General features: G+C 43.8%; 1 protein-coding gene across 1 annotated transcript in view; it reads left to right on the forward strand.

Annotated features, from left to right (window-relative positions):
• Positions 1–354: 354 nt before the first annotated feature.
• The window catches only part of LOC147448870 (uncharacterized), a 38803-nt gene continuing 24850 nt past the window's right edge, over positions 355–14307 (forward strand). Inside the window, exon 1 of the mRNA XM_086521315.1 lies at positions 355–542. Coding sequence (XP_086377441.1) covers positions 429–542 — 114 coding nt within the window. The 5' untranslated portion in view covers positions 355–428. The remainder of the gene's footprint in view (positions 543–14307) is intronic.

Consider the following 14307-nt stretch of genomic DNA (forward strand, 5'->3'; position numbering starts at 1 on the left):
CCCCCCCCGCCCCCCCCCGCCCCTCGACACGCGGCAGAAGGTCCTCCATTTGCCAGTGTAGCTTGCAACCCCTGGCCACACATCGATGCGCGCACGTGCACACACACACACACACACACACACACACACACACACACAGAGAAGCGGCCTTTAAGGTCTCTTGAGTTCAACTCTTCTCGTCGGATAGATCTTTAAGGTCTCTTGGGATAGTTTCCTACGACGTTAAAATACTCTTCTTCTCGGGTGTGTGTGTGTGCGCTAATAAAAAGAGGAAAATGGTATAAAGTGTCGTCGATTGGTTATGCTCTTGAATGACAGGTCTTGAGTTCCAACTCTCCTCGTCGTATAGATCTTTAACATCTCTTGGAATAGTTTCCTAAAACTTCTCCTCTCTCTCTCTCTCTCATTCATGAGGCGTGAGCTCCTCGATGTCGCCATATAGAGAGTGTGGGAAGCTTCGTGGATGGCGGGAGGAAGAGGACCTGGCCTTCTCTGCTGCCTACGAGGATGATACCCCCGCACCCTCTGGCTGGAGACGCAAGGTCTTTCAAGTCTTTCTACTGTTTTTTTGACTCAGTTTTTCGTGCTCTCAGGAATAAGGATTTTGAGAGGGAAATAGTAGAAATTTTTGAACCCACAATCTGGTTAATGCACCAATGTCCCCAATTTCTTTTTGGTTTTGGGCACACTTCCAGGTTAATGGATTTAATGTCCTGAAATGGGTTTGGTTTGGGGCACACTTCCATTTTATATCATAGTACTTCGGTTCAATATTAGGCGATCTCTCTTGCTTTTGCATTAGTCCCTGCTACAGGCAGTACTGTTGCAAATACTTGCACTTATCTACCACACTCAACTTTACAGAGTTGGAAGCAATGGTATTTGAAAATTGAGAGAGAGATAAAATACGACGCTGAATACATGAAGGCAGTCATTTTTGTAAGTTCTACCCTTTTTGTGTATGAAAGAAGTGCCTCAGTATGGCTTGAATGAAGCTAAAATGTCCAGATGCCAAGGAAGGTGGAAAATTTTTAAATGTTCAACGGAAGACGGTTTCCCACAAGCCACACACACACAGAGAGAGAGAGAGAGAGAGAGAGAGAGAGAGAGAGAGAGAGAGAGAGAGAGAGAGAGAGAGAGAGAGAGAGAGAACATTATCGTCCCTTAAGAGGCCAACTCGACCTATGGTACAGATCATATATATCTGGTTACATCTTTTGGACTTCCATGCCATAAAAGCATAAAATAAAAATGAAAGTACAATGCTCTTAAAAAAACGTAACACTCTTAGGCCTCCTAAGAGGTATAACTACAGTGGGGTTTCAATACATAACATGGAAAGTAGATAGATAGAGGAATGTGTTCACTCCTTGAGGAGTGGGGTATGGAACCCTATAATGATTCCTTTGCTTCCTCTGTAGACTGCCCACTAGCCATTCTTCTTGCGTCTTTCACTTTAGCCGACCTCTTTCACTTCAGCCAATCCTACTTGTCTATTCTTTTTCTGCAATGGTGTCGGCTTGTGTGCTTTCCTCACCTTTGTTCATCCACAACTTTGTTCTCTTGCATGATGTTTTATAGTTTCATTACTACTACTTTGTCAAATTTATCCATGTATGTGACCTTTGCCTATGTATCTTTCACTATGATGGAGTAGGGGTTTGCTCAGTGCTAGGTCCACGAATTTCACGTGCACATGGCTGTATGTGCCACGTGGACATGCTTCATCGACTTTCAGAGCCAATTTTGCACTTCTCCCTAGATAGGGGTGTCTAGAATCCTTTACATCTTTGATCAGAAGACTCCATGGGAATTTTTTTTGCCTTTGGTGGAATTTGCCTACAATAACACGGTTCACTCTTTGACGGGGAAGGTACCATTTGAGGTAATTGAAGGTGCTCCGAAGGTTCCACCTTTTCTCAACACTAAAGATAAGATTTTTGAAGCTGACCAGTGCATGAGAGACTTGGACACTGCTTTTGCCAAGGTCCGAGAGGCTTTAGAGAAATCTCAAGAATGACATAAGAAGGTCGTAAATCGACATCGACGAGACTTGAAATCAAAAGAAGACGATTGGGTGCTCTTACGTTTTGAGAAGGCATGCCTAAGAAAATGGAAGGGAAAGGAGCGGCTTTTTCCAAAGCTTAGCATGAGGTATTATGGTCCTTCCAGATTAAAGAAAAGATAAATGATGTCTCCTTTCAACTCAAGCTGCCCGATACTTGGAAGATTCACAATGCATTCCATGTGAATCTCTTGAAACCTTTTAAAAGCGAGGTGCCAGTTGATGGGGAGTCTAATGAGCAACCCGAAGTGGAAGAGAGCGAGAAGATACTCGTTCCTGAACAGATTTTGGCACACAAGGAAAGAAAGATTAAAGGTAAAGTGATTCGGCGGTTCTTGGTTAAATTCAAGAACTATCCGGCATTAGATGCGAAGTGGATGGAGGAGGAGGACCTAGCAGATACTCCTCAGATTTTGGAACTTACCTTGAAGCATTCGGTTTAGCATAGTCTACTCCGATAGAACCCCGAACTCAGCAAGGTTGAATGTGGTGCAACAGGTTTGCACAAGAGGGGAGTCACTCCGCTCCTTTGTCAACAGATTACCTCGATTGAATAAGGTCACTGATGTCCCCTTTGGGTTTCAGGGATACTGATGGACTGACAATATTCTGCTGCATGACTTTATGAAACGGAATTCCCGAAATTGAATATGATTGATTTGTACTCTCTCATTTGACTTGTTTGAGTGCAGTTACTGAAAGACAAAATGACTGCAGCATTTCGGTCATAAATCTCTATAGACATGATCTCTATAGACTCCGCTCCTTTGTCAACAGATTACCTCGATTGACTGATGTCCCCTTTGGGTTTCAGGGATACTGATGGACTGACAATATTCTGTTGCATGACTTTATGAAACGGAATTCCCGAAATTGAATATGATTGATTTGTACTCTCTCATTTGACTTGTTTGAGTGCAGTTACTGAAAGACAAAATGACTGCAGCATTTCGGTCATAAATCTCTATAGACATGATTGCAATAAGGATTAGTTAATCTGGTATCAATGAGGTCCGGGATGGATCTAGATGCAGCTACTAAATACGTTGCTGGTAGTCACGATTTGAGATTTGGAATGAATTTTTCTGTGATTTGTCATGTGATGTCTTGTGATGTGACTGTTGTCACGGGGATGTGGCAACTGTTAATTATGTCACGAGGACGTGGCAACTGCTAACTTTAGTTGTTGGTTACTTTCTAATGGGTTTTGTTTTATTTTTGAGACCCTCTTTTTGAAGTAGCAAACGTTCGGACATTGTATGGCCAATGTGAACAAAAGTTTCACCCGCAGACGGGAAGTGGTCGGCACTGGAATTCGTATAGTAAGAGGATGTCTAGTGTCACAAACGGGAGCGCATAACAATATAAAATACATTCGGATAAATAGACTTTATCACTTAGTACTGAAGCCAAAGGATATAGAGAGAGAAATATATAGAGAGAGAGATAGAGAGTGAGAAGATCGACACAACACTGGGGACCAGAAGATGGGCTGGTCCCCCCCGTAATTGTATCTTTATTAATGAGGAGAAGTCTATACAAGCACTTGAATCGAACGTATTACCACGTTCGTTCTAGAATAAGACTTGATGGTTCCCGGAAGCCGAGGCTTCCGATTCCTAGGGCAAAACCCTATTCCAAGGAACTTCCGTTCCTTATTCCAAATCCTTGAGAACCAAGGTTCTCGCCTTTGGATCACACCTTCCAGACTCAGGGCATGGCATCCCTGCAACTTCTGACTCTGTTTCCAGAGTCCTGTTCCTGCAGAATAACTCCGCTTTCTTGGACACGAAGTCCTCCCCTTGGGAATTTCAACTTCCGGATCACATCTCGAGAGTCTACCTCTCTTCAATCCGTGGATGCTTCCCAAACTTGGGTACGAAACCCTTGGGCTGATCTGGCTCTAGTTCCTCAGAGCGCTTTTATCCTACAGAGGCTCATGCCTTCCTCTGCTCCTACTCCCTCACGAAGAGGAAGGACCCCTGCAATCAAATACTTAGAGATCATAACATAAAAATCGTACCTTCAAAGTCGCGACGCTCGTAACGCAACTCGATTCTCGAAAAAAAGCAATTCCCCGGAAGAGATCTCTGCATAGAAAATCCTCTCTTCCAATCCTACACACAAAAGAGGTGTGTTCTCGGGTTCCTTCTCGCAAATCAGCCCCGTCTACAACATTTATGGGCTGAAAACAGAGAAAAACAGCAGCTTGTCGCGATGGAAACACGCTCCGTAGGCACTTTTTCGCGAGGGAACTCGCGCATTGGGTCTTGGCGACATCTGGTACACTTGGGGCAGCCATGGGCATCACCGGCAAACGTCTTCTTTGCGGGTGAACTCTGCAGCAGCATCTTCTTCTTGCAAAAACTGATCCTCCCCTCTGAGTGAGGGCATGTGATGCTTTTATAGCTCCTAGCCACGGGCACGAATAGCTGCTCGCGTAGAGATCGCGGCCGGTTTTTTTTTTTTCAATTTTTTTTTTCACTGTTCTGCTTGAAAAAGAGAGAGAGAAAACACTGGCTGATCTGTTGCCTTATTTATCAGATGGCTGCCCACTTATTAAGTGGGCGGCCGGCGTATTTTAAAAATAGTCTGAACCTGCCCAAAAACTCAATAAAACCTTATAAGTTAAAAACAATGCTTTCACAGCACTTCCCAGGTGTCCGTGGATGCAATCACATGCACAGTTGCAATGCAAACATAGACTTCCTGGCAGGAAAGCATCTACTTTCCCGAAAAGCAATCCCGCTTTCTCAGAAAGCATCTGTTTTTCCTCAAAGTTTCCTCTTAACCCATCTTCATTCAAGTGCTTGCTTTTTCCTTGTGCACAATTCTAACACAGTTCGGAATTTCCTCCCGACTATGGATATTCCCTTTCCGATGCACCCGTCACCCACCTTGTGACGCATCAGGAATACCTATCACCTAGTCCTTTCCTACCGAACTTACGGTACAATCTCCTTCACGATGCTCTAGGTCACCAATCCTATGACGCATCAGAGATGTCCGTTCCCGGATGGTCGGATACTTCTTCCTGATGCTCCCTGTCACCCATCTGATGTGACGCATCAGAAGTACCCGTTCCTGGTGGCCTTACAAATATTCCCTTTCACAGTGCTCCCGCATTACTCTGAATGACGCACTAGGAATATTCTGTACTCGGATGTCTCCAGTGAGAAAAACCCTCTCACTTAAAATTCCAAATAATTCATTTAGAATTTCTTTTCCTTGGTGTTCCAAGTGAGAAAACCCTCACTTATAATCCAATAATTCATTTAGAATTATTTTTCTCTCAAATAAAGCCAATTTCGCAACATGCCTCTCACTTATAAACAGTTGTCCTCAACTGTAGAGGTCCAACTGAACTGTCGAGGGGAAATTGGAAAAATTCCAAATCTTGCTCAATGGTGAGTTGAGCTGGTCCTTTCTCAAAAGAGAACTTAAATATTAAATTAAACAAAAATTCAATAATTCAATACTTACCTTACCGGTTCATGTGCTTCCTCTAGTACCTCGAGGATGTCCTTCACCTTTCATTAAAGTTACGAGCCATGTAAGAACTCGTCATTCGCGTGTTTCCAACAGATTGGAAGTTTCCTCATCCGAGAATCTGTTAACTCGATTCCACCTTCTCAATTTCGAGAAGAATAATCCTCCTAGAAATCAATCTAGGTCTATGTCCTTGCGCTTAACCTTGCGCTATTAGTCCTGAGGATATTAAACCTCTTGTGTCCTCCCGCATAGGGCATGTCGAGAGCATTAAGCTCATGTGAATCTTCCTGTGGCAGACAAAGTGTGCCACCTTACCAAAGTAAGTTCTTATCCCGGGCCTTTGCTTTGGGTAGGTCAATTGTTCTGATTCAAAGTTTCCTTATCCGAGACTCTGTTAACTTGATTCCGTCTTCTCAAATTCGAGAAGAATAATCTTCCTAGAAATCAATATAGGTATCTGTCCTTGCGCATAATCCTGCGCTGTTAGTCCAGAGGGTATTAAACCTCTTGTGTCGTCCCACATAGGGAATGCCCAAGTCATAGAGCATTAAGCTCGATGTATTTCTTTCACAAACAAAGTTTGCGATCACCTTAAACAAGGTTCTTGTTCCGGGCTATCGCTCAACGTAGGCGGACGGTTCCAATCAGAAGATTCCTTGTGCACGTCGGCACTTCCTTCCAATCTTTTCCTCTTGCAAGTTATTACCACCAGCGGTGTTTTCCCGACGCCCATTAGAGTCTCTTTCTTACAGAATCATAAAAAATGATTCATCTTGCAAGCATCAATGACGCCTTGCAAAATCTCAGGCAGATAAGATTCTAGCCATAGCATTTTCTGAACGTACGTTGAAACCCCGTTCACGATAGAGCGAACCCTCTTTGATTCATACCATTTTGAAACGGTTGGCGAACTATATTCTTACGAACATAATAGTTTGAATTTATTCCAGCAGCGTGTAAATGCTACTTGACCTGCTCATGGAGAAACATATACCGCAACCAAAAGTTGCTTTTGTAATGGTAAAAGCACATAGCGTACTCAATGATCAACGATCATCAGAAAACCTCTTCTCCGTAGAGAAACTCAAATTCCTTCTACCGAACACATCTCAAATAGAGATTCTTGTGTCGGAATATCCTTGCGCGCAAAAAGGCGCTCAAGAGATGGGTAGGCCAATTGTTCTGATTCAAAGTTTCCTTATCCGAGACTCTGTTAACTTGATTCCGTCTTCTCAAATTCGAGAAGAATAATCTTCTTAGAAATCAATCTAGGTATCTGTCCTTGCGCATAATCCTGCGCTGTTAGTCCAGAGGGTATTAAACCTCTTGTGTCGTCCCACATAGGGAATGCCCAAGTCATAGAGCATTAAGCCCGATGTCTTTCTTTCACAAACAAAGTTTGCGATCACCTTAAACAAGGGTCTTGTTCCGGGCTATCGCTCAACGTAGGCGGACGGTTCCAATCCGAAGATTCCTTGTGCACGTCGGCACTTACTTCCAATCTTTTTCTCCTGCAAGTTATTACCACCAGCGGTGTTTTCCCGACGCCCATTAGAGTCTTTCTTACAGAATCATAAAAAATGATTCATCTTGCAAGCATCAATGACGCCTTGCAAAGTCTCAGGCAGATAGGATTCTAGCCATAGCATTTTCTGAACGTACGTTGAAGCTTGGTTCACGATAGAGCGAACCCTCTTTGATTCTTACCATTTTGAAACGGTTGGCGAACTATATTCTTACGAACATAATAGTTCGAATTTATTCCAGCTGTGTGTAAATGCTACTTGACCTGCTCATGGAGAAACATATACCGCAACCAAAAGTTGCTTCTGTAATGGTAAAAGCACATAGCGTACTCAATGATCAACGATCATCAGAAAATCTCTTCTCCGTAGAGAAACTCAAATTCCTTCTACCGAACACATCTCAAATAGAGATTCTTGTGTCGGAATATCCTTGTGCGCAAAAAGGCGCTCAAGAGAGTAACAAACTCTCGTCCAGTTCCTGGCATAGGTCTGCATCTTCGTGTGTTATCCATGTACTCAAAAGTGTACATAATTCTTAAGCTGTGTTAGAGTTTCGGTGAACCTGGGAAATTTCCTTCCCTTCGTAAGATCCTTAGAGCGAAGACGCTCAACTTGACGATCCCTTGGCTCGATCTTAGAGCAAAACCCGCTCATCAAATAATTCTTGGATTCCTCGAGCACAGGCTGTAGTCATCGCTGATTCCTTCCCTCGTAAAGAGAGTGTTCATTCACTTGTGCGAAAAGCACTACCATATCTTCCCTTACCGGGTAGGGGGTGTGGGCTTAAAGAGTACTCAAGCTTCATGAAAGCTTTTCTTTGCTTGAAAGCTCAGAATGGTTCCTTCATAATTTCCTACTCGCAGTAGCAGGTAATTTGTTCGAGAATTACCGGATACCAGATCAATTATGGACCTTCCGGATGGGTAAGCAAAGTAGTTCATTGTATAAAACAATGTTCTGACTCAGCCCTACTCTCATAAGCACTCAAGAGTGATCAGTCTTGGCTAGACTTATGCATTCCTCGTGCGAAAAAGAAAACGTGCTTTGTAACTTCCTCAAAGATGTAATTTTTGATCAAACTTGCCCTCTCACTTGAAGTTTGAGGGTCTTCTATTCAAAACCTCAGGAGTTAAATTGAATTCCCTTACTCCAAACTTTCTCCGGATAGCAACGTATCCTTCGAGGAGAGGTAATAAAAATTCATTGTTTCTGTGTTCAATGGTTCCCGTCCCACTGTGGGGATTAGATTCTATGTACATTGAGGTGTACACTTTGAGCTTGTATTGCTGTCTCCACCATCTACTACAAAGTATCTTGCAGATGCGTTTACAAATTCAGACAAAAGTCCTTCGTTGAATTCTTCATCTTTCCTTCCTCAAAGAGGATCAAGAGTGGAGCTACCTTGGCAGGAGTAAACCACTACTTGCTTGTGTTCCTATTGGGCAAACGGATCCCAATCTTCTTGGATGCCTTCCTCAAAGCTTAGAGAAAGAAAAAATAAAAATAAAAAATTTGTCGGAAAATTCAGCCTTGAATTAAATCCAAGTCTTGTTGTAAGTTGCTTGCAGAGCTTTGGTATACCACCAAGTACTTGCAATCCCCTTGAGGTGTTTGGTCACATGCCTCACCTTCGACACTTCTCAGAAATTGCCGTTTGCAAAGGCAACTTCAAACTGTCGAATAAAAGCAGTAGCTTTCAGGACATCTTCCCTTCCGTCAAAAGTATCAAACTTGACTGGAGTGTTCCTAGGTCTAGAGACCTTCTTCGTATCCTTCCCGATATGACGGGATTTCTTGGCTATGGTTCTGGATTGATGTTCATGGATATCTTCTTGGTTCTGAAGTATCTTGAGCATTCCGCTCCTCAGATTCTCTAGGTTCTTGAGCATCATGCTCTTGTCGCCTTCTTAGAGAATCCCAAGTCTTGTGTCGCCTTCTTGCAGAGAATTTTTTTTTTTTCAACTCTGCGAGCTTTTTCTGCAGGACTTAGGTTTCTGCCTGCTTACTTCTCTCTTGGCTTGTCATGGCTTCTTCCCGTATCTTCCCAGAGTCGTCCTCCTTTACAAAGAAAGAGAGGAGACCATGCTCTGATACCACTGTCACAAACGGGAGCGCATAACAATATAAAATACATTCGGATAAATAGACTTTATCACTTAGTACTGAAGCCAAAGGATATACAGAGAGAAATAGATAGAGAGAGATAGAGAGTGAGAAGATCGACACAATACTGGGGACTAGAAGATGGGCTGGTCCCCCCCCCCCCCCGTAATAGTATCTTCATTACTGAGGAGAAGTCTATACAAGCACTTGAACCGAACGTATTACCACGTTCGTTCTAGAATAAGACTTGATGGTTCCCGGAAGCCTCGGCTTCCGATTCCTAGGGCAAAACCCTATTCCAAGGAACTTCCGTTCCTTATTCCAAATCCTTGAGAACCAAGGTTCTCGCCTCTGGATCACACCTTCCAGACTCAGGGCATGGCTTCCCTGCAACTTCTGACTCTGTTTCCAGAGTCCTGTTCCTGCAGAATAACTCCGCTTTCTTGGACACGAAGTCCTCCTCTTGGGAATTTCAACTTCCGGATCACATCTCGAGAGTCTACCTCTCTTCAATCCGTGGATCTGCTTCCCAAACTTGGGTACGAAACCCTTGGGTTGATCTGGCTCTAGTTCCTCAGAGCGCTTTTATCCTACAGAGGCTCATGCCTTCCTCTGCTCCTACTCCCTCACGAAGAGGAAGTACCCCTGCAATCAAATACTTAGAGATCATAACATAAAAATCGTACCTTCAAAGTCGCGACGCTCGTAACGCAACTCTATTCTCGAAAAAACGCAATTCCCCGGAAGAGATCTCTGCATAGAAAATCCTCTCTTCCAATCCTACACACAAAAGAGGTGTGTTCTCGGGTTCCTTCTCGCAAATCAGCCCCGTCTACAACGTTTATGGGCTGAAAACAGAGAAAAACAGCAGCTTATCGCGATGGAAACATGCTCCGTAGGCACTTCTTCGCGAGGGAACTCGCGCACTGGATCTTGGCGACATCTGGTACACTTGGGGCAGCCATGGGCATCACCGGCAAACGTCTTCTTTGCGGGTGAACTCTGCAGCAGCATCTCCTTCTTGCAAAAACTGACCCTCCCCTCTGAGTGAGGGCATGTGATGCTTTTATAGCTCCTAGCCACGGGCACGAATAGCTGCCCGCGTAGAGATCGCGGCTGGTTTTTTTTCTTTTTCAAAATTTTTTTTTCACTGTTCTGCTTGAAAAAGAGAGAGAGAAAACGCTGGCTGATCTGTTGCCTTATTTATCAGATGGCTGCCCACTTATTAAGTGGGCGGCCGGCGTATTTTAAAAATAGTCTGAACCTGCCCAAAAACTCAATAAAACCTTATAAGTTAAAAACAATGCTTTCACAGCACTTCCCAGGTGTCTGTGGATGCAATCACATGCACAGTTGCAATGCAAACATAGACTTCCTCGCAGGAAAGCATCTACTTTCCCGAAAAGCAATCCCGCTTTCTCAGAAAGCATCTGTTTTTCCTCAAAGTTTCCTCTTAACCCATCTTCATTCAAGTGCTTGCTTTTTCCTTGTGCACAATTCTAACACAGTTCGGAATTTCCTCCCGACGATGGATATTCCCTTTCCGATGCACCCGTCACCCACCTTGTGACGCATCAGGAATACCCATCACCTAGTCCTTTCCTACCGAACTTACGGTACAATCTCCTTCACGATGCTCTATGTCACCCATCCTATGACGCATCAGAGATGTCCGTTCCCGGCTGGTCGGATACTTCTTCCCGATGCTCCCTGTCACCCATCTGATGTGATGCATCAGAAGTACCCGTTCCTGGTGGCCTTACAGATATTCCCTTTCACAGTGCTCCCGTCATTACCCTGAATGACGCACTAGGAATATTCTGTACTCGGATGTCTCCAGTGAGAAAAACCCTCTCACTTAAAATTCCAATAATTCATTTAGAATTATTTTTCCTTGGTGTTCCAAGCGAGAAAACCTTCTCACTTATAAATCCAATAATTCATTTAGAATTATTTTTCTCTCAGATAAAGCCAATTTCGCAACATCTAGGCTCAGAGCAAGATCATATAGGTCCCCCCGTCGCACTTAGCAAGTTGGTGGATACTAGGAAGTGAACTCAATAAAGGCCTAAAGTCAAGGTGTGACTACCAATGGAAAGTATCCGACAGTTGGGCCACGTTGCACTTTTGGATGCGGTCCCAATGAAGATAGATGGTCAGATGACCATTGGGAGCCCAACGGAATCATTTCCTAAAATTTAGGGAACCGCTATTTTGGGCCGTGAAATGTGTTCGCGTCATTACCTCCGGTATGACTAGGGGAACATTTTACAACTCTGCCGCGAAGTCAACTGAGTAACCAGTCGGGAGTTTTTAGGCGGCAAATCCGAAACGGGAAAATGCTTGTAAATGCGCCAAGTGGCAATTTTTCATAAACTTGCCTCATGCAGAAAAATGGGCACTGAATTTTAAGATGGGTGTAACAGACTTGGACACTCCAAGTCAAGAATCAACTGCGACAGCACCAAATAACCACTTCAAAACAATTCACCGATCACAATAGATTTGCATTGGCCCGGCGGAGTTTCGTGCCTAGAGATATTGGCCCCAAAGACTGGCGCCCCTTTCTTTTATATTAATCAGATCAAAGTACAAGAGAGTGGCTAGGGTTTCACTCTCAGACTCTGCGTCCAGATGCTCTGAGAAGTGAAGCCCTCACCACTTATTTAAAGATACAAGGGATGCCCAAAAGCAGAGCCCCAAAAGCTTTCCAGTTAAAAGCATAAGAGCTCAAAAGCTCCTCTTTCTCAAGTTCTTCTTTTTTTTGTTAAAAAAAAGCATTCTCTTCAAAAGCGAAATTCGCGTCGCTCATCGTTTTTTTTTTCCAACCTCTGCAATTTCCGGAAATTAGGGTTTTTGGCAAAAATTAGGGTTTGCAAGAATTTTAGGGTTTGTGGCAGAAATTAGGGTTTCTGCTGTCCGTAGCCACGTCATCACTTTGTGACATACCCCTCTCTTGAAAGCATTGTAATCGACCGCAATTACGCCTACAAAACCGACAAAAGCCATAAACCGTCTTAGCAGACACTGACTGTTAGTACCTACGTACTAGGAACACACATCTAGCACATGTACAAAATCGACAGTCACATCACACGACATCACCGGACATCACCAGACATCACAGGACATCACATGACATTCAACATTCATTCGGATCTTAGACCATGATTTATCGGCAATGTAGCTAGCAATCACATCTAGGTCCAATCGGGACCTCATCGATGTCCGATTGACTAACCCCTATTGCAACCATGTCTATTCGAGATCAATCAGACCAAAATGCTGCAGTCATTTCGGCTATCAGTTCCTGCACTCACAAGAAGTCAAGAACAAATCAGTATCATTATCAGGAATTCCATTTCATAAAGTCATACAGCAGAATACTGTCAGCTCTCAATATCCCTGAAGCTCAAAGAGACATCAGTGACTTTAGTATCAAAATCAAGGCATCTGTTGACAAAGGAGCGGAGTGACCCCTCTTGTGCATCAGATCTCCGGCCAAGCTGAATTCTGGGTTCCGTTTGGAGTAGACTATGCTAAACCAAAACATCGAGGTAAAGTTTCACAATCCGAGGAGCATCTGCTAGGTCCTCCTCCTCCATCCACTTCGCATTAAATGCAGGAAAGTTCTTGAACTTAACCAAGAACCGCCTTCGGACTTTACCTTTCTTCGTATCGTTATGTGTCAAAATCTGTTCAGGAACAAGGATCTCCTCGTTTTCTTCCACTTCGGGTTGCTCATCAGGCTCCTCATCATAAGGCATATCACCCTTAACAGGTTTGAAGAGATTCACATGCAATGCATTGTGAATCCTCCAAGTGTCTGGCAGTTTGAATCGGAAGGAGACATCATTTATCTTGTCAGTGATCTGGAAAGGTCTTTAGGATCGCATACTAAGCTTTGGAAAAAAAAGCCTCTCCTTTTCCTTTTTCTTTCGTAGGCGTGTCTTCTCAAAACGTAAGAGCACCCAATCATCCTCCTTCAATTTCAAATCGCAATGATGGCGATCCGCTGTCTTTTTCTGTCGTTCTTGAGACTCCTGTAAAGTCTCGCGAACCTTGGCAAAAGCCGTATCCAAATCTCGCGAATATTAATCCGCTTCAAATATCCAATCTTTCGTGCTCAGGAAGGATGGAACCTTCGCAGCACTTTCAACAATCTCACATGGCGTCTTCTCCGTCGAAGAGTGTATCGTGTTATTGTAGGCAAATTCCACCAAAGGTAAGTTCTTTTCCCATTGAGTCTTCTGATCCGAGATACAAGACTTCAATAAATCTAAAATCACTGAATTGGCAATCTCAGATTGCCCGGCAGTCTTCAAGTGGAACGATGACGAGAACTGCAACTGCGTGCCAATATTCTCCCAAATTGCCTTCCAAAACAAACTCATAAATCTGGGGTCTCTGTCGGAGACAATCGTCTCAGACGTGCCATGTAATCGGAAGATCATCGTGATCATTCTATGTTCTCGGGAGATAAAAAATGAGATCCATTTCTATACTTTCCCAGGGGCGGGTGGGTATGGGTAAAGGCTGTAACAATCCCTGTGCCTTATGCCTGTCAAACTTGACCTTCTGGCATACCAAGCAATTGCGCACAAACTCTTCCACATCTTTCTTGAGTCTCGGCCAAAAGAAATATCTCTCTACCCCTTTCATGGTGGTAACAATGCCGCGGTGACCCGTAAAAGGTGGACAATGGCATTCAGTCATAACCTTCTCCCTCAACGGCTGTGTAACGCACAACATAGTCTTTTTCATCAAGTAGCCTTCCCGAAGGGAGTATCCAGCTACTGTCTCCCCATCCCGTATCCGTGTCAAAATATCTGCAAAATCTGTATCTATGGCATACTGATCGACCATATCCTCGAAGCTCCTATGATGTATTGCGGAAATAGCCAGAACCAACGGTTTCCGAGACAAAGCATTTGCCACCACATTCTTCTGTCCCTGCACATGGACAATCTGGAAGTGGAACTGTGACAAGATGTTCGCCCACCGTATCTGCTTTTCCGAAAGCTGCTTCTGTGACAAGAAGTAGTGCAAACTTTGATGGTCTGTAAAGACAGTAAAATCCGCTCCGAGTAGGTAATGCCGCCACTGAGTAAGAGCATGGAT

Source organism: Adiantum capillus-veneris, chromosome 10, assembly GCF_014529385.1.
Source record: "Adiantum capillus-veneris isolate H3 chromosome 10, ASM1452938v2, whole genome shotgun sequence".
NCBI classification, from domain to species: domain Eukaryota; kingdom Viridiplantae; phylum Streptophyta; class Polypodiopsida; order Polypodiales; family Pteridaceae; genus Adiantum; species Adiantum capillus-veneris.